This window comes from Corvus moneduloides, chromosome 2 (assembly GCF_009650955.1).
Source record: "Corvus moneduloides isolate bCorMon1 chromosome 2, bCorMon1.pri, whole genome shotgun sequence".
Lineage (NCBI taxonomy): Eukaryota > Metazoa > Chordata > Aves > Passeriformes > Corvidae > Corvus > Corvus moneduloides.
The window spans coordinates 35,062,822-35,083,696 of record NC_045477.1 but is presented as its reverse complement, the minus strand read 5'-3'; the positions used below and the strand labels follow the sequence as shown (position 1 = coordinate 35,083,696).

At 39.1% G+C, this 20,875-nt stretch overlaps 1 protein-coding gene across 27 annotated transcripts in view; it reads right to left on the bottom strand.

Moving 5' to 3' along the window:
- Window positions 1-20,875, bottom strand: part of DLG2 (discs large MAGUK scaffold protein 2) — a 1,001,432-nt gene that overhangs the window by 310,998 nt on the left and 669,559 nt on the right. For 25 of the 27 annotated variants that reach the window (XM_032099063.1, XM_032099062.1, XM_032099064.1 and 22 more), the window contains one exon: window positions 18,615-18,739. In XM_032099063.1, the coding sequence (XP_031954954.1) occupies window positions 18,615-18,739 (125 nt within the window). Of the gene's footprint in view, window positions 1-8,925; window positions 9,293-9,452; window positions 9,477-18,614; window positions 18,740-20,875 lie in introns of those variants that run through there. The other 2 variants (XM_032099091.1, XM_032099090.1) reach the window with 2 other exon arrangements.

The following is a 20,875-nucleotide window of genomic DNA, read 5'->3' as shown; positions in this document are numbered from 1 at the left end:
TCATAATCCAAGATAGCACAATACAAGTCCAACGGAAGAGATCCTAGTAGTTTCACCAATACATACAGTAGTTGTATTGTCATATAATCAGAGAAAGGTTTGGGTTGGGAGGGACCTCATGCATCTTTATGGCCCTTCTCTGTACTTGCTCCAATAAGCCTTTCCTTAGAAGCCCCCAGAGCTGGATGCAGTGCTCCAGGTGGGGCCTCACAAGGGCAGAGTAGAGGGGAAGAATCCTGTCCCTTGCCCTGCTGCCCATGCTGCTTTGAATGCAGCCCAGGACAGGTTTGGCTTTTTGGGCTGCCAGTGCACATTGCCAGGTCATGTTGAGCTTCTCATCCATCAATACCCCAAGTCGTTCTTCTCAGGGCTGCTCTCAAATATTATGCACACACTTAGATTTATTTAAGTCTGTAGAATCCCCAAATTAGGTAATAAATTAGAATGAGTCACGGAGCTTTTCACATGGCACACTAGCTCATCTAAGTTCTTTAACATAATGAACATATTCTACCAGACTTTTGTAGTATAAATCTGATATGAAGGACCCCAGATAGTTAAATATAGAACACATCCAAAACAGTTACAACTAATGGAAGAAATATGAGACATCCTTTGTTGTTAAGGGAGAAAGTCAGGGACTCAGGTTACTGATAGTTGTCGCTATCTTCAAAGCAAATAAGGGCTTGTATTAAGGAAAAAAACCTATTTTTAAGGGCTTAAATTTCACTGTATTCATGTGAGTTTGATTTTTACTGTTTTCAAGAAACTGTGCAGACATACTTGAGAAGCTGATAAACGCTTCAGTCAACTTTTAAGTAAACAAGACGAGTAAAATCCTTAGGCACTTACTGGATATATAGTAGGTGACAACTGGTAATGATCATTCTGTTCCCTTGTTCTGTGCAATATGGTGCCCTGAAGGGAAACCCAAAGCAGCATAGTGTGGCAGCTAGGAGCCCCAGAAGACCAAATGGTCCTGCCAACACACATTAGCCCACTTGCAGCTCCATAACAAAGATAGCTGGAACCAACTATAGACTCAAGAACAAGGGAATAATCTGTACTCCGTGGATCAACATCATGGCACTGACTCCTGCAGTAATCCACAGGTCTTAGTAATCATCCAGCCACCTCCAGGCTAACTGGTATTAATAGGACAACCCTGCTTTTCAAAAGTAGAATTACCATGCCTTCCACTGCAGAATGGCCAACATTAATAGATTCTTTCTAACAAAAGCTGGTTTTTTTCAGTTGCCACCTCAGAAAAACTCAAATTGATATGGACTTTATTTATTCTTTAGTCAGAGCATAAAAATCAAGGTAAAAATAGGTATTATGGGAGAATGAGTGCAAAGCTATGGAATATATCAGGTAGATATATACCTCCATATATCACTATTGAGATATCACATAGGCTACAAGAGTAAGACAAAGAAACACTAAACTTTCTCTTTATTCCTGCTGTGTCTAACCTTTACAGCCAAAGTTTCCCTGCAAAACTGTTGATATTTTCTTTCTTCCAGAACTCACAAGAGCACAGCACTTTAAGCAAGAACACAAGATTCTCAGTGGCAAGCTGAAAGAATTAGTACCGTTTCTTCAAGAAAATAATTATAATTACATTATGTGACCTTAAGAGAATAAATATCGTCCATTAGTTAGAGAAGGCTAACTCTCCCCCTCTTTGCCTTTTTTTTAGAAATCTATACACACCCTTCCTATCCCATAATAACTAGAATTTACAGCACATGGGGTAAAAAAATGTACATATTGATACTGGTTCATATAACTTCCTTCCAAGAGGAATAATATTTATTTTTTTTTAATTTCCACTAAGAATTCAGAATAAAAGATATCACATTTACTACAGCAGTCTTCAGATTTGTCTTTAAAATCATAGACTACAGAGCTAACATTAAATGGCCATGACATATATGCACCTTAGGGCGTAGTTTCCTTATGTATAATGATCCTTAGAGACATGATCCAATTTCTGTAGCAAATTCATGTATACTCTCAGACCCCTTCCTGATATTATAAAGTAGTGTAAAACTTTCTATTTCAAAAATAAAGAGATAAAACTTACCAGTGAAAGAAAATTCCTGTCTGTTTCTGGAAGCTGGAGGGGAACTAGTGCTTATAAAAATGTCAAATGAAGGTAACAGCCAGTCCTAACTCAAAATTTGACATGTATGTGATTTATAACGAACTTCCAAATATCTCATGGTAACTACTGAAAATACTACTTGATAAAGGTTATGAGTGGGGGGGTATTGTAACTTACCAATGACACAGCAGAATTAGAACTGAACTTAATAAAAATTTGAAATCCCAGGATTGATTTTGATTTTAAAATACGTGCAAATATTGGTGCAATTAAATGGTGACCCAGCTGTATTTAACATGAAGGCACTAACTGAAGTATTGAACCTAACCTATGCTTCTAGCAAGAACAGAATTATCTTTAGTTCTGAGGAAAATAAATAAGGACTAAACCCACAGTGTTTCATTTCTGAGAGAAAAGCATCATCCTTCAAGCCTCTGAATCAATGGCATTAATCTATTGCAATGAAACAAATTCAATAAAATACAAGCTTTTCCCCAATAATGCTGGCCTGGTGCCATCCCAACTCTTCATGCGCAACCTCCACCAGGTTCTTTTCTCATAGTCTACAAATGTAGGATTAAAACCTCACCTGCATACCGCTTCCTTTGTCTCCTGTTTACAGTCTAAATAAGCTTTCCAGAGGAGAGTTCTACACCTTCTTGGCTCATCTCAAACAGGGACCAGCCCTCAATGCAGCCTCCAGGCATACTCAGCATAAACATTGGATAACCAAACAAAGCAGTTCCCTGCCTATTCCTGGCTCCACTCACCCTTGCAACAAGTCTTCAGAAGCGAGAGTTGAAAGGCAAGCACCTCAACCATGCACAAAGGCAGCTCTGTGTGTGTCTGTGTGTATGTGTGTGAGCAAAGACAGGAACTAAACTCTTGCACAGCATTTCCCTAAGGAGATACACCCAGGCAGATGGTTTCTCCCCCTGTACTGGCAAACCAGTTTCAGCGTGTTGGCCCCGGGAGCCCAAAGGCTGGTGGATGGCTGAGCTAACAAGTTTTGCTGAAAAGCAGGGTGTGCTTGCTCAAGTCTAGTGCAGTGCTTCTGCAGCCTCACAACTCGTATCAGCAACTGGAAAGATTACCATCCCAAAAACTGAAATAAAAAAAATCTTATAAAATGTTTCTCATTTAAATATGTGTGCAGATTTTACTACAACATGATGGAAACCCAGTTTGTTTTATAGCACACCACCTGCCTTCAGCCCACAACCTCCAAACCCCATAAGGTTGTGGAGGGGGACCTGAAATTGTGTTGGTCACCCCCACAGCTCATTCCTTTGATTTTTTTCAGTATTTTGGGCATAGAAAATAGCCACTTATCCTTCCAAGTGAAAGCGATCTCTAGGGTATTCCTGCCTAAATGGCAGAAGGTGAAAGACGTAGAAGAGCATCAGCAAAAGCCTGCCCGTGTGGATCCAGCTCACTCCCTCTAGATCCTTGCAGTCCCAGTCACTTTTCACATTCCCACACCCAGGGACATGCTAGCACTCCATCCTACTTCTTGTCCTCCCAAAGTCTGCATGAGAAATAAAAAAGGACAAATGAAATTCCTCCTTTGTTTACCAAGAGACCAGTGATGGTTTTGGAGGCAAAAGTGCCTACTGTAATGCAGTCAAGAATTTCAGATCACATCCAGGGGGGTTATAGGTCCTACCACCGTGATCTGCAGGTGTCCCACCAGCGGACTTTAAGCTTTATTTCAGTTCAAGAACAGAGACCGGAGCTTGAATTGCCAGGGAATAAGTCAGATTTCAGGAAATACTTCTGAATTTCAGAATGTGTTATTGCCTGAAATGACTGTTTCCATACCCTGTTAGAGACATGACCTTGCTGAGACCTGAGACACAACCAGCACAGCCACAGAACTGTCATAAGACATTTACATTGATTGTCCTTTGCTGCTGCTTTAGTTACCCACAGATTTTTTTTTTTTAAACAGCCTCTTAATGAAACACCAGTGTATTAAAGGGTTTGCATAACAGTCATTGAATTTAAAACCCAAGTGACTGGCTACAACATCAGTAAAAATATTAGCAGAGCACTTCCTTATCATATACAGCGTCTCTTTATCCATCTCCTTGTGTTTCATTTATGACTCTAAATTCTATTTTTGAAGTTGTAAGTCAGAAACAGACGGCATAGTGCACTATATAATTAGGAATGGAAAAGTCCCTACAGCCCTTAGACTCTTAGGAGAAAATATATTTAGAAGCTTGAATATGCTCCTATTCACACAGTTTCAATAGAGGATGCATCAGCATTTCCTTTTTTTAATCTTCTTTTTTTCTTAAAGGCCTTAAACTCAGCTGTAAGACTTCACTCCAGACACAAACTTGGCTAAAAAGCAGTTTATTCACTGTTTAAAGGACTTTGGATCCTTTCTGCGTTCTACTGTTCCTGAGAACTTCCTGGGCAAAGCTGGGGCTCTCTCTGAGCCTTTCTGCCACCCCAAAGAGATCCTTTTGTCCTTTTAGGTGGAATGTCTTTATCACAGGGTGTCAGTTTTTGGGAGTGTATATATATATATATATATATAAAGATACACACCTCCTGGCTGAAAATACTCCCTGAGCTAATATCTAGAAACTGACCCCAAAGACACCTCATTTTACATCAAAATTGGCACAGTGAAATCCCATGCAGAGACATCCAAACCAGCTCAAACACTGACAGAGTAGCTCTAGAGTAGAAATCCAGCTGGATCAATACCTTCTATACATCTACAGCCAATTACCACAGGTAAATGGCCATATTAATGCAGCTCTTCAATGCTGAGCTCATTTAGCACTACCTTGAGCTCCTGCACATCGTGACATGCAGTGATTGATTTCAAGAGAGGACCATTAGTGGCTCCCAACAGGAACAGAAATAGAAAAGATAGCAGTCGCATACCTTCAGTGCAAAATCCTGTGCAACAGATTAAAACCTTGGCTGCTGGCAGCAGGATTGCTGCAGGCACAGACCGAGGCAGCAAGGCAAGACAGCCAGCAAGGAGACCTGCACTGGAGCTGCCCTGCTGGACCTCCTGACCACATCCCTACCAAGGACCCAGTGGCTCACACAGAGATCCAGCCTTGGCCTAATGGAAACAGTGCTGCCCCTGTGGTCAGAATGATCCCGCTATAGGGAAGCTCGGAGCTAAAATGTGTGGAGTAAGGTGTTTGCTCGTCCAAATGTTAAAAGCTATATGAAGTGATAAACCAGACCAGGGGTCCATCTAGCCTGGGGGTTCTTTCCAACAGTGGCCTTTAGCAGATGTTAAAGGAAAAATATTAACACAACTTTTGCCCAGAATACATTTTCAGCTGCTGGACTTTCCTGAGCCAAAAATACTTTTTTCTTTTTTCCACTTAATATCTCTGGAAAAATTCTTCTTACACAAATTTAACAGTTTTCAAAACTCACGTAAACTCAACATCCCCAGTGTTTTTTTATCAACGAATCTCACAGCTTTGCTACCACTTAAAAAAAATTCTCCTTGTGGTTATTTCAACCTGCTGCTTATTAGTTTCATTTGATATCCCCAAATCTTTTTGTTAGGAGAGCAAACATAGGTTCTCATAATCATAGGTCATCATAATCTTCTACATATGACACCTGATTTTTCATCCTAAAATGCCTTGCTAGACAAGCTCTTCAAGCCAAAGGCATAGAGCCGAACTACTGGTAATGCTAATTTAATTTCAGAGATTAAAATCCACCCATCTTTCTATATATCTGAATGCCTCTTGGCTGTAACACCTACAGATTTACAACTGAAATCTGAAATAAAATGGAAAGTTAAGGTCAAAGTTGTTTTCATGATGCTTTTTTCTTGACAAAAATGACATTGGTTTATGTTGAACAAATTTTCCAGTCAAGCCAAAAAAAAAAATTAAATCTAATAAACTCTGAATGAAAACAAAATTGAATAAACTAAAAGATTAGGCAGTCAGAGAAACAAAAATCAAAACAACAATCTGCTGTCTCCAATGTAATCTCTCAGAAAAACAATTTTATTGCCTCTGTTTCCATCACTGAACCTGTTGCACTCTGTATAACATAATGCTCTCCTTAAATTGCAATCTTAGTCTCCCCATTACTCAGGGGAACATCCTCAAGAGCAAGATGGCAGAAATTCTGCCTGTTGCTTTGACTTGATGAAATTTTACATACATTACAGAAATTTACAAGAGCACATAGTGACAGGCCAGGGGTAATGGCTTTACACTGAAAGAGGGTAGATTTCGGTTAGATATTGAGAAGAAATTCTTTACTGTAAGGATGGTGAGGCGCAGGTTGCCCAAAGAAGCTGCAAAGGCCACATCCCTGGAAGTGTTCAAGGCCAGGCTGGATGGAAATCTGAGCCAGCTGGTGTCCGTGCCCATGGCAGGGGGTTGGAACTAGATGATCTTTGGATCTTCTTACCCAAACCATTCAATGATTCTATGTAATGAACTCTAACAACCATAACAATGTATGCAGGTCCATGTAAGAGTGCTGCTAAGCAGTGCTCAGTGCATCCATAAAGAGGAGACCCTGGTCCACAGCCTCTACCTGGCTTTCAAAACACCATGCTCACTGCAAGGTTGCTCTGGCCCAAGTAACCTTTACTTGTCTTTGAGGAAGTGAAAAAACCTTGAGGGGAAAGAATAAAATACACTGATTTCACAGCCCCTTCAGTTTATTGGTCTGACTACTCTGGAAGCTGAAGCCTCATGCTCCCCAGAGAGAAAAGGACAGTGAATGTGGGTTTCCTTGGAAGGTAATTTTGCCACTACTTTTGTGAATGAAGGCAGCCTTGATTTACTCTTTCCCTTTGTCACTTAAAAGCAATTTGGACATAATTTTGTATCAAAAAAATGTTTGCTCAGCTTCAGTATAATATTCCTAAGACTTTTTAGACCTGGAATTTGTAGATAGCAAAATTTATGCAGTGATGCAGCCGAGTACTCCATTGAGAAATGATCACAAGGGCAAGGGAGACTTAAAAAATAGGTTATTTAAATTATTACAAGCCAAATAAAGAAACAGTGTAATTTAAAGATGTTGACACATGCACTGAAAAACTTTTAAAAATGTACTACTGCCAAATGCACTAAGTATTTGTATTTTAAATTATTGATTTCCAAAATAACCTGGTTATTTTATGAAGGCAAATTTTAGCTGTAGGAATGAATTTGTTACTAGAATGTCAAAACTAATACCATTCAATGAACATTCATGTAATTTAAGAAACTTCAGCTTCAAATAATAATAATTCCTATGAAAATGATTATAATAATAGTGTCACATTATTGATTTCCAAATCAATATTAACTTTGAAAGTTGGTCCAATATTGACTTGGTATTATTTCAAATCTACTCATAAAGACAGAATGCAATTTGGTCAATAATATTCAGGTGCTCAAAATGGCAGTAAATTCTAAATCGGCTCCAAATGTAATTCTCTAAATTCTCACCTTTGGGGAAAAAAAAAAAAACAAAACAACAAAACACCAAACCAAACCCCACAGCTAAAATTTCTCATGTATCTACTTGATGGCTGAGCCAACACCAACACTACAAGAAGTGCCATTCTTTCTGTGCCTGATAAAAATCAGAGAGGTTAAAAATGTTTCACATACAAACCCCACGCAGAGTGAGAAGCAAAAGCCCGCTGGGTCAGATGCCTCCCAGAAGAGCTGCATCTCCTTATGCACACTTTGAGCAAGGGGAGTAGTTACTAACTCATAGTAGCTCATCTCACAGGGTGTAGCTATATGGGCTTGAGGGAGGAGCAGCTGACACCCATTCAATTTACACACAGACTCAAGGATAAACTTCTAGAATAAAAGTCAAGTTTAAGTACATCTACAACAGAAGGACCTCTTCTTTCATCATTTATTTTCCTTTATCATAAACATCCTGAAAGCAGAATGATATCCTGTCACTTTATAATGATTTTGGAGATACAGATGTTCTAAATCGTTTATAATGAAATGATTTTCTGTGCCATCAAGCTCTCAGTTATTGCTTGGCCAGAATAACTCAAGGCAAATTAACTCTCTTGCTAGGTAAGCCACACCTGTGGTAATTTTGTACAGCATTTATGATCTTACACTTCCCACATTATTCCTTTTAAAATGTCCTCTGCATAATTAGCATCCTCTTCAAACAGAGTTTGGGACTGCAATACACAAACATACGTCAAGGTAAAGCTGCTGGGTTGGAAATGAGCCAGACACACAAGTATAAAAGACAAATCAAAACAATTTTCCAAACATAGAAGACCATTTTGCACTTAGCAGACCTGATTCCCACCTTAACTTACTGGAAATGAAGTAGGACTTCACTAAAAGCAAAAGATTTGCAGCAGTGCGACACAGACACACGTGCAAGGAAACTCAGGCCAGCAGCTCGGCCAGGTAACACCTGCAGACGCTGCCCAGCTGGCAGCCACTGCCCAAATGCCCAGTCAGACACTGCCCAGCCAGCAGCCCCGGCCAGCCCACAGCTGTGTTTAAATGTCTATGTTCGATGGCGAGTTCATGGCAGAAATTGTTGGCTGAAGAAGCAGACAGGGAAGCACGGACAGGGCAGGAAGGGGAGGGGGCATGCAAAGGGTGGGCAGGATGCTGGGACTGGAAGGGGCTCCATAAACCTTCCCTTAAAAGGGTCAAACTTGCATCAAATTTTCTTTATTAACCTCTTGCAAGATCTATAGGAACTAATATTTACTTTTTCTATTCCTCTCTCCCAAAATATTCTCCCACCCTGCATTTCTTCTCCCTCTGTATTTCTCATCCAGCTCAATCCTCAGTTTTAGTATCCTTTGCTCTTACCACATTTTTCCATTCCTTCGTCCGTTCTCTAACTCCCAAGTTATCCTCAGTCTCTCTGTGTCTCGTCTCCTCCCACTGCCATGAACGATGCTTTCCTTCGAAAACTATTCCCACTAGCAACCGAGTGCTGGAACTCCCAGTGCATCCAGCCGCTGCTGCTGGCTCGGCTCGATCCGGGAAGCTCTGGCAGCCTCTAATGGTGGCCAGAAGGAAAACTGCTGCTCACAGGACAAGGAGTCATGTCTGCCCGTCCACAGCTGAGGCCCAAGTGGAACAGTGGAGAGGTGAAGGATGAGCAGAAGGAGGTGTAGGTAGCTGTGGGGTGTTGTTAAGAGGAAGGGTTTGGGATAAAGGAAAGGGAAAGAAAACAAATCTCTGTAAAGCTTGGGATGAATGAGGGCATCAGGAAGCAGCCAAACTCCTCCCAGCTGCAGGGCTGCTTGGCAGGTACTGGAAAGTGCCCCAGGCCAGGCGCTGTAGGTGTGGTAGAGGGCAGGGACAGCTCCAGCTTTGCAGCCCCGACTTACCCTCGGAGCCCTCTCGTCCGTCTGTCCCCAGCACCATGGGGGCTGCGATGTCCAGAGCCCAGGGAATGGCAGCGGCCTGGGCCAGGCTGTGGCAAGTCCAGACAGGGGATAGCCAAGGTGCTGACTTGGGACCGAGGTGTGCTTTGCCTGCTGAAGGCACTGAACTGCTCAGCTGTCCCTCAATCCAGGTTAAAATCCTCCCAGCTGATACCAGCACTGTCTGCAGCACGTTCAGGTTTGTGCAGGAAAACCAGTTACAACAGATAACCCAGAAGGCAATCCCAGGTTCAGGATTTTTACAAGTACTTTTCATCTGGGGCTCTCAAAGGGTTTTGCAAATATGAACTCGTTTTAGCTTCACAACAACCCCCGTGAGGCAAAGATAATGATCACTGTATCCATTTTACAAATGGGGAAACTTGAGCACAAAAGAAGAAAAGTGTTGCCAAAGATCAGGCCAAGCAAGTTGAGCACAAAACGAAGCAGCACTGCCATACCTGCACTTGCACCGACAAGCAGAAAACCCTCCCTCCCCTGCTTTGGTGTGATTGGAATAGCTATTCCCAACATAGGTGCAGCCGTAAAATGAATGGAGGAGGAGAAAACACGTTGTTCAAGTTCAGTAAGAAACTCCACCAGCTGCAGAGCATCAGTACCATTAGGCTGCATACAACACAGCTGCAACTCAGAGTAGAGTGCAAACGGGTGCCGCACAGAGGAAACCCCAAAGCCTGTTGTTTGTGTGGCTTCAATTCGGAGTAACACACAAGATGGCATGACATGAGCAGCACACCGAAACAAAGTATTCCTACATCTTGAAAGTTTGATATTAAAACTCACATATTGTGGGGAAATAAATTTCGAACCCCTGCTCTAACAGCTGCAGTAAAAGCGAGTAAGGAGTGTAACAACAATGATGACGTAGTGTCCGGAAATATGGCTTGGCTAAAGTCTGAAAGTCCAAATTGTTTATGCAAACCACAGCCAGAAGTTTAGATAGAGCATGAACTGTCTCACCATATACTAGTGGTTTTGGCTGTCAGAAACAAAAAGTTGACCAACTATTTTCTTAAATGTTTTAAAATCAGAACTTTGCTGCCTAAAAGGAACTTAGTTTTTTTTTAATGGTCACTCAAGTCAGTTTCTTTTTTCATCTAAAATCTTATTTTCAGGTTTCGTGGAAATTGAAAGAAATGAAAAATTCAATAGTACCCCAAAGGGTTATTCCTGTTGAGTATAGGTAGAGATGTGAAGTATTTTTTCCTTGACTAGTACTAGACTCCACAGAACGCTGATGATTTCTAAGGTATGCAACCACAGAAAGCTTCTTACTCCAGATAAATTGTCACTGAGCTATTTAAACCCATAACTGCAGTATCAGTGCAAATATGTTGATGAAATAACCACTTAGATTTAGCTGCATGGTGCTGTTCTGCTACTGCAGCACTCTGGGGTGACTGTAACTCAGGCAGGATGGGTAATAAAGGAACTCTTTGGAGAGAGACCTGTTAACCAATTCAGTACCATGGCATGGAATCTCTAGTACAATGGGCATTATGTAAGCTAGAGTCCTAATATCATGCTAACTTGCTTAAGTGTTAGTCACAAGCAGTGGAATTCAATTAGTGGAAAAGAGCTCAGAAATGTACAGGGGAAGGTACTGATGCTTTGTGTTACAAAAGAAAACTTCTATAAAAATGTCCATCATTGATGTCTATAAAGCGGTTCCTAGAATTTATCAGTTCCAAATACCACAAGCCAGAGAGGTACCTTTCATTACTCATTAAATTCTATTCTCTTTGCCTGACAGTTCAGCTGTTAAAACATAATTTTACTTTCCTTGCATCTCATAAAAGAATTTTTACAGCCTACCACCTTATTTTCAAAATAGGAAAAGTGTAATATAAATAATGATAAATAAAACCGTATAAACCAACTCAGAGAGACAGTGGCATTCTGCAATACTGAACAAAGAATGCAAACTTCACACAGGAAAAAGAGAGAAAGAAGGATTCAGGCAACAGAGAACAAAATTAAGTGGTCAAATATTCCATTAATGATAAGACATATAAGTCGTTAACTTAAAACGTGAGCTGTGGTAAGACACATTCAACTTTGAAAATAATGTATGAAAATCAGATTTGGATTTTATGACCTGCCTTTTTTCATGTAGATCACCCATGGTAATTATTTTTTTTCAATTCCTCAGTAGCTCAAAAAATGATACACACAGCTACACAGACAAACAGAGTTAATAAGATCAAACTTCCTAACACAAACCAGGACAGAGTGAACAGTCAATAACTCATAATCTAATTTATGATTGTCTGCAAAGCAAGCATGTTTTGCCTAGTGGAGTGAATGCCTCTTTATTAACTTACTGCTAAATTATGTACTGAACTAATAGCATTGTCAGAGGCCTGTAAACAGTGCAGATATGAATCAGTGTTTTGTGGCAGCACTGTAATTATAACAACATCCTGAACAAGCTGTGCCATTGCAACGTGCATAGACCTGGTACTGATAGGCTTAGCACAAGATCAGAAGTTAACAAATAGGGACTTAGGCAGCTAATCACAGAACAGACACACTTCTGTTTTGATATATAGGCATGGTGGAATAAAGCCAGTTCCCAAGCTGTATTAGAGGCACATGACATACTTAGAAAGAACATGATCTCTCCTGGGAAGAGCTCTTCATGTTAATCTGAAAAGGCCCCATAGCATCATTCTCAATTCACTTTTTAGCAAGCAGTCTAGAGCGACAAATGGACACTAGTGGGCAACGACTGCATGCCTGCTGCTGCTGCTGGAAATATCTGGGCTTCAGACTTTTCCTCAGAGGCAAAGCACACCCTGTGGGGCAAGGACTGAAGGGGGTCTGTTATCTAACCAGCTCTCAGGTGGGGACTGACTTCTGCTTCCTCTCCTCCATTTCTTCTTTCCTTTGAGTTTCTCAAGTAAACTGCACACAATACCAATGTTTGTTAATTCCAGTTTTCAGGCTTTGAATTAATTGCGTGAAATCATAATTTTTCCTCTCCATTTCATTTTAGTGAAACACAGACTTATTTTTAAAATTTTGATCAGAACACAATCTTTACCTTTCTTTAAATTTTTTAAATTTTTTTATTTTTTATTCACAAATATCCATGAGAAAGGGTCTTCAGAGTTCCTCTCTTGCTACACATACCTAGCTAAATTTATAGTAAATTTATAATTTATAATTTTTAATTTTGACACATCGCAGCAGGTTAGTTGACAACTGAAGAGAGCACCAATCTAATTTGTTTAAAGCCTTTGCTGGTAGGCATTTAACTGAAGCCTTTAAGGCACAGAAACATGAGAGAAGGCATCACTTCTATTCCAGGCTTTCTCCCCGATTTACTGGATGACTGAGGGCAAGTTATTGGTTCTTGTCTCCTGCCATTAGCACGTGTATAATGCTCCTTTCCTCACACCAAATCACTTTGAGAGCTGAGGGTGAGGGGGAAATCCAGTGGGGAAAACTGACAGGGTGATGCTAGAGCAACACAGCATGCCTAAAAAGTGCTGCAGCTTTACGATGCTAAACCTCCTAGCAACCAGTAATTAAAGAAAAGGAAAGATACATTAACTAAGGAAAGATGAACAATACACAGCCTTAAGTACTTTTTAACCTGTGTTATTCACTAGCTGGGGGTACCAGCACTGTTTCTGATTAGTCTGCCAAAGCTAACTCTCAATCGATCTGATTTTCTCAACCTCTTTGAGTTCTCCTTACAAATGTCCACACTCTTAAGGACAAACAATTGATAGGTTCACAAATGGAAAGAGACTGGAAATCAGTTTCCTAGAAGAAAGAATGAATGAAACAGACACAGGTCTGGGCAGCTAACCAGGGCAATGTGCATCCTCCCAGGCACAACCAATTGCTTCCCTTGGACTCAACCCTTGCATCGATCTTTTCCCTCTTGAGCACACAGCTTGGGCTTAAATACCAAAATAACCTCTGGTACAACATTAACCCTTGAAATTCAATCTCAAGACTGTCCAAACCTGTCTCACAGTCCTGTGAATTAACTCATTCATATTCAGTCACATATGCAATAACTGATTTTTCTATCACAGGTTCAGTAAGATTCCTGTGACCAAGGGATTGGTACAAAACGTAAGATTTGAATTCTTGTTCTATACAAGATTCTTCTATTTACTTTTTTAGATCCCAAGACCTTTCAAAATTCTCATTTTCAAACTTGTCGTTTCAAGAAGGAAAAGTGCATTTTTCATAGCAATACATAAGGAACTCATATGACCCTCTCCTTCCTGTAGAGCGAGTTTTGAGAAAACTATCTCTACCATAAAATCAAATTTAGACTGTGAGAAACTATAATCAGCAAGAGTGATTCTCGACTCAAAATAGTTTTGATTTACTATTGTTAAAAATGTATTAATATTTTGTGAGTCTGTGCTCTCTTAAACTTGATCATAACTGAAAGCTTTGCGTTGTTTTCTTAGTTGGTTTTTTTTCCCCAATCAAGTTATGCCACTAAACTGTGCTTCTAGATCCATAAGCTAGTTCCATAAGCTCTTGTTCACACAGAATGATGAATGGTTTAAATGTGTTGCCTTTTAGAAGCCAGAATTTCACTTATGATCAATAAGTCAACAGAAGTAACTACTGAATATTATATTGAACTTCTTTGTTTTATGTAGGCAATTGAAACAAACACAGTATTGTTTTTCTCTGACACAAACTCAAATAAAAAAAGGCAGTGAGCCATAATTACTGGAATTCTCTTTCTTCCAGAGAGGAAAAGAAGTCTAAATTCAGAGCTTCTTTATTAAAAAGTAGATGTTTGCCCATGGACAACTGGCATTAATGAGATAGAAGCAGAAGTTTTTTATGCATCAAAAGTCTTAAAAGATCAAACTGTTGAGAGAAATTCTCCTTCAACTCAGTGGGAATGGTTGCTACTTTCAGAGGGTTTATATTCTCTGTCTATCACTGACTTGAAACTCAAATCTTCAGAAAGACATGGCAGGAAGCATTCAGAGAAAAAATAATGTTCATTTAGTTCTAAGGTTATTGTATTCAAATTTAGCTAGGTAATTAAATCTAAAATAGTTTTTAAAATTCTGCTGAATGATATGTTTTATATTATTTACTGTATATGAAATTATTTTCTATATATTATATGGACTTCATAAAAGATTCCACATTGCTTTATTTTGCAAGATGAGAAGTTATTGTACTGACCTAAATATCCTCTAAAATCTGACTTGTGTAGTGTGATGGTTCTTACACTAGTTCTACAAGTCAGGGCATTTCAGGGAGAGTAGTATGTAAACATATCAGTTATTACTTCCTTGAGGAAAGCACTGGAGGAGGTGCTGATCGCCTCTCTCTGATGACCAGCAACAGGACACGAAGAAAAGGAATGAAGCTGCTCTGGGGAAGTTCAGGCTAGACATGAAGAAAAGATTCTCCACTGAGAGTGTGGTCCATCCCTTGAAGAGGCTCCCCAGCGAAACTGTTGTGGCACCACACCTGAGAGAGCTCAAGGAGCATCTGGACAATGCACTCAGTCACATGGTTTAGTTTTAGGTAGTCCTGAGATAAGCAGGGAGTTAGACTCAATTATCCTTATGGGTCCCTTCCAACTTGAGATACACTGTGGTCTGTGGTGCTCTGATTTTGAAAGTTCAGGAAGTCTCTGAAAAACGGGAATGTTTTATTTAAATGAGTGTAGTCTAAATTAATTGCTATTATGATAATTATTGCTATTTCTTAAGCAGAGATATGGGTCATAAAGTGATACAAACTTGCACTATGCATTGTACCTACTGTCAACCGAAGTACTGTTCTCCACTAAAGGAAAACCCCAGGAACTTAAACACCTTTGTTTCAGTCTCACACACAGGTTTTATATACAAGAGTAATCTGCAGATTCAGAGAACAATTCAGGCTGGAAGGGACCTTTGGAGATCATCTAGTCCAATCTCCTGCCCAAAGCAGGACCCATTTGAAAGTTCAATCATATAGCTTAGGACTTTGTCCAGATGAATTCTGACCTTCTTGGAGAAGAGAGATTCCATAATCTCACAGAATCACCACTTACATTAAAGAGATCTTTTTCATCCTCAGACCCAACTGGAATTTTCCCTATTGCAACATGTGACTCCAGCCTCCAGCCCTTTCTTTGTGCATCTCTGCTCACCTCTATGCTGGTCTTCAGTGCTGCCAGAGTACACTGCTGGCTCAGGCCAAATTAAAGAATCACAGTGTCATTAAGGTTGGAAAGCACCTCTTGAGATCCTGTTGTCAAACCCTCTCTGCTGAAGCAAGTTTACTAGAACATGTTGTCCAGGAACATGTTTAGTCAGGTTTTAAATATCTCCAAGGATGGACACTCCACAATCTGAGTTACCTGAGCCCAGTAACCCTTACCATAAAAGAGTTTCCTGATGATAAAATGAAATTCCATGTGCTTGTTGTCCATTGTTTCTTGCCCTGTCAGTGGGCCCTACTGTTAAAAGTCTGGCTTCTTTATCTTCATTCCCTCCCATCAGGTATTTATTACCTGATATTTATGTACTTATAACTATACATGTCCCACTGGAGAGTTATGCCTTCCCAGGTGCAGTAGGCTGTATTTGCTTTTGTGGGACTTACACGAAACTTCAGTTGACCTACTCCTCCCCTGTCAATCCATATATTTATGTAAAAGATTCCCAAGGGTCTGGAGCATGAAGTCAATTTCTTACAGGTCGCTTTCATAGTCTGGCTGTTTGAAGAACTTCACTCAGCTAAGTTAGATCAAAGGGACATCATGTAAAATGCAGTGGAAGTGATTTTACAGGCTTTTATGATTAAAAACAGACAGTAGATAAGAAGGCAGTTCATACAGTCCACACTGCTATATAATGTGGAGTATCTGCAGGCAGAGTTTGAGGCAAAAGCGGACATAAAAAGTAAATATTTTTTCAGTCCATAAACACCAATCTCTCATCCTCAGGTAATTAAAAATTCGGCTTTTGCTAGGAAACCTACATTACCACTATTCTTAGCAGATGTTACTGCATGTTGTTGAACTTTTGTTCCTATAGAGTGGCCCTAGATGATAAAATCTCTCTGTTGTGAAAAATTAATTATCGTGTAAATCAGCAAAAACTGCCCCAGGACATGCCCCTTCAGTGGCATATCAGCAATGACCACTGATAACTACATTTTCAGGTGTTCCTAAAAAGTGACAGGATTGTGTCTTTGTAGCAAAGTGAAACACACTTACCAGATAAAACAAGGAAAGGAGAAATCTTTCTAAAATCTCAGAGTAGGAAGAATGACCATGCCAAATATATGCTTAAAATACTATTTAAGTCTCAGTAATAAGATAACTATACTTGTACTGCTAAACTTTTATTACAAAACACAAAGTTTTCCAGGTCTAATCTAATAATGGATTAATGAATTACATTAGTATGCTACTTTTTGTGGGTTTAGAAGGTCTTTCCAAGGTGTTTACAATACAGACATAATCATGAGTTGAATTTACAGTAGTTATTTATTACAGTAGTTAATTAATACAGGGATGAGTCATGAAATACTTGATTTCTTACAAAGATAGCAAAATACTGCAATTGCTTCTATCTTCTTAATAGCTTAAACTAAAAAAGCTTTCAAATGTAACAAAAAATTCCACTAAAAAGATACCATTGTTTTTTGCAAAGAATTCTTTCTTCTTAGTAGAAAGGCAGCTTCAGGTTTAAGACCCCCCTATGTTGTTCATCCTGTCAAATTCTATAGCATGATTTCCAAATACTGCTGTTTCTTCATGCTGTGTTTTCCATGAAGCTCATCTGGCCCAGTGCAGACATTTACAGTACAGATTGATACAACTGGACTAGGCAAAGAAACTCCTTTTCATTTGAGTCACCAACGAAAATATAGGCTCTTTTATTCTTCTGTTCTATTTTAGACATTGACTTAAGGATGAAATGAATCACAGCCTAGAAATGCTTAAGTTTTCCTCACTTTTACGAGACTAGCTTAGGGGTAGATAGCTGCATTTTAGTCACAAAGTTACATTATATTAGTCCCACTCCTTTTATCTGTAATCGGTTAAAATGCAAATTCTTCAGGGACTGCCAACTACCATGATTCCTCATCACTACCATAGTAAAAAAAAAAAAGAATCATTTCAAAAATCAAATTATTAATGTAGCATAAGAAATGCCCAAAACTTGCTCTTTAAACTGGCCACCTCCCCTTACTTTTAGCTTTGAACTAAAGGAAAAGGCTTCAGGAAAAAAATGTTGCTACCATCTGGTACATTTTCTGAATTTTAAACCATCTGGTTTTGGCAAAGGCTCACACAGCCAATTTCAGTGCTGAGATCATGAAAGCATCAGAATTTTCTCCCAAGTCTCTCTAGTTAAATTGGCTTTTTGGAACATGAGCAGGCTGCACGACCGACAGAAAGGTGGCAGCCTCTGTGATAGACGGAAGCCTTTCAGCATTCAGCCCATTAGGAAAGGCAAGCATAAGCACTTCTGTGGTTCCTCTTGTTTAAGAGAGATGCTGGCTGCCATGTATTTGAGAACCCCATCATTGATTTGTATGTTCGTTTCAGGGGCTACAGCTATAGAGTACAGACTACTCTGGAGATGACTCAGAATATACAGCACAGCCATCCCATCCTCATGGAACAAAATAATGTTTGGAAACAGCAGTAAACACATCTCACTACTGCAGCCAAATAACAGGCAGCATCTACAAACAGCTGTGATTATTTAGCAATGGCTTTGTAGTTTGGGATGTCTTGACAGCCTGATGTGTAAGACCAATGTGTAGTTCTTCAGCCATGAACACACAAAGGCCAGGCAGAGACTTGCGTGCTGATATTCAGGTTTCCTCCTCTTGCTCCCATCTTGCCTTTTGCACTAAAGGAAATACCTGGTACTAAGAGGTGGGACCATCAAATGCCCCATTTTACAGGATTTAACTACCCTTATTCAGTTGCTCTAAGCTCCTTGACTCAGCTCTCTTAGCAGAAAGAGACTCCAGTCATGTCATTTACTTCCCCTGACCCCATGAAAGATCCAGTTGGCATGTCGCTCCCAGAGAACAATTATAATAATTATGCATTTTGTTTCCAAACACACATAATAAGTTTGTTTTTACCTGAGTCTTCCATCCTCTGCTGCAGCTCCTCCTGGTATAATCTTAGTAATGAATATCCCAGGATCATCCCCAATGTGTGGGTTATCTGTTCCTCCAGCAATACTGAACCCCAGGCCGGAATTTCCCTGGAAAAATAATAAAAAGTAAATCCATCACCCAGATGCTAGGTTTCTACAGAAATCGTTTGCAGTGCATAAGCGAAGTATCCTTGCTTCTTAAAGAAAGCACTTTTTTTGGCAACCCCATACATGAAGGCAGGTGACTCAGTCAGAAAAAATTAGTTGTCAGTTAAAGAACAGAGGCTGTGAACAGAAAGATTTCCTGGAGTTAGTGACAGAGTTAATGGATACTCCTACAGAAACAGGATTTGACCTAAATTTGTTTTCAAAAGCAGTCACATAAATTAGCATCAGACCAGCAATATTAATTCATCCAAGTCAATGAGAGCTAGAGGCTAAAAACATTCCAGAGCTTTGAAAAAACACTTTCAAAATCACTGTCATTTATAAACAGAAATAGAGAAAAACATTTAACTCTGAAGTATTTTACTACACTAGTTTCTGCTGAAAAGTTACCATTGCTCAGATTGACATGCTTTAAAAAACAAACCAAAAATAATCCCCAAAACAAGACTATTTCTCTCATCCTACTGATTTGCTAGAACAAAATGTTTGAAAGATGTAAGACTCCACTCAATAATTTCACTTATCGCTTCTACTATTTGTGAGAATATTATGAAAGAGAAATAGATATATACACACATACATACACTGGCAAATTAAGTCACTGTTTTTCACACACATTTCAAAACCACAATTCTAATTCTTTTTTGGAAGTATATATTGGTTATACTTTTCTATATAAGTCATCCTTAAATACATGCTATTTCTCTTTTTTTCTGTGTGAATTAACTTCTCTTTTAAGGGATTCTTTCTTATTTATAGAAACGTAAATGCAGGTTTAAGAACCCCTTATGTGTAGGGGATGTCGTAAAATTCAATGCAATACTTGATTCTTTAAAGCCCTCTCAGCCAAAAGTATTTTTTAGTTAGGTATTTAGACTTACCACAATGATATAACTACACATATATTGCAGAATATGTACACTACTGCAATCATATTTAGGGCACTAAAATACTTTCCTTTCACCAACTTCTCAGAATATTGGGAGTTTGTTTCTTTTACTGCTGCTTGTGGTCATGTTCTAGTTTGAAATGTTACTAATAAAAATGGCACCTCCATCCTTTTTTTTTTTTTTGAATAATTTAAATCAAATGTCAGTTCTGCATTTTTCAACTGTACTTCAATGCATTCACTGTAATGCATTTTGTGTGTGAAAGCCTATGTGTTGCTTGCCTGCAGCATGTCAAATTCTGAATTCTGTTACCAGTATTCTGTATTCACAAGAGATACAGTTCTCATTACTCAAGTACGCATGTACATGCAATGTGCAGCTCTGCTATCAGCATATAATTGTGAACTAATTTATAATCCAAGGAAATGGATTTAGGACTGCACATATCTTAATGCTTCTCAGCTAGCTGTAATATGGAAATCATTATAGTACTGAAACACTCTGTATATATTTTCTGTACAGTTAGCAAACACCTCCAGGCCAGCATTATAAATCTTTGATTTAATCTCCCATTCATCATTAGGATCATCTCAGATTCAGGTTATTCTCCCAATATTTTAACACATGCCTAATTAGACAGCACATTTTACAGTAGCATGCACTCTCTAAATACTTTATTTTCCTGAAATCCTTTCTATATGTCATATGATTAATTAAGCTAACTGTCCAACAGGAAAGAAAAAAAGACTACTTATACATACTTCAGGAAGCCTGGAACAAAAACCCTAAAACATTAGTAAAACCAAGGGCAAATTTCTAGAAATCTTGAGTAATATTTGATTTCCAAGCGAAAGAACCCCAACAAACCTCTAAAAATAAAATTGTTGTGTTTATTCTTAACTTCAAAGAGATGTAAAAAATATGCAGAGATCCATGTGTCTGAAGTAAGGGTAGATTTCCAAATCCCCAAAACCTACTTTTGATAGGGAAATGGAAAGAGCAGGGTAACAAGGACAAATCTGGGCATAATTATTAGCACAAAACACGAACAGCTATATAATAATAAAAAATGTGCCTGAAGAGCTTTAAAAAATTATCAAAGCTTGCCTGTAACGTGGGGTGTGCTTAGTTGTTACAGTCAATCACATAAAATGCATTAGATTTTTTAGGAGGAAATAATGTCTTC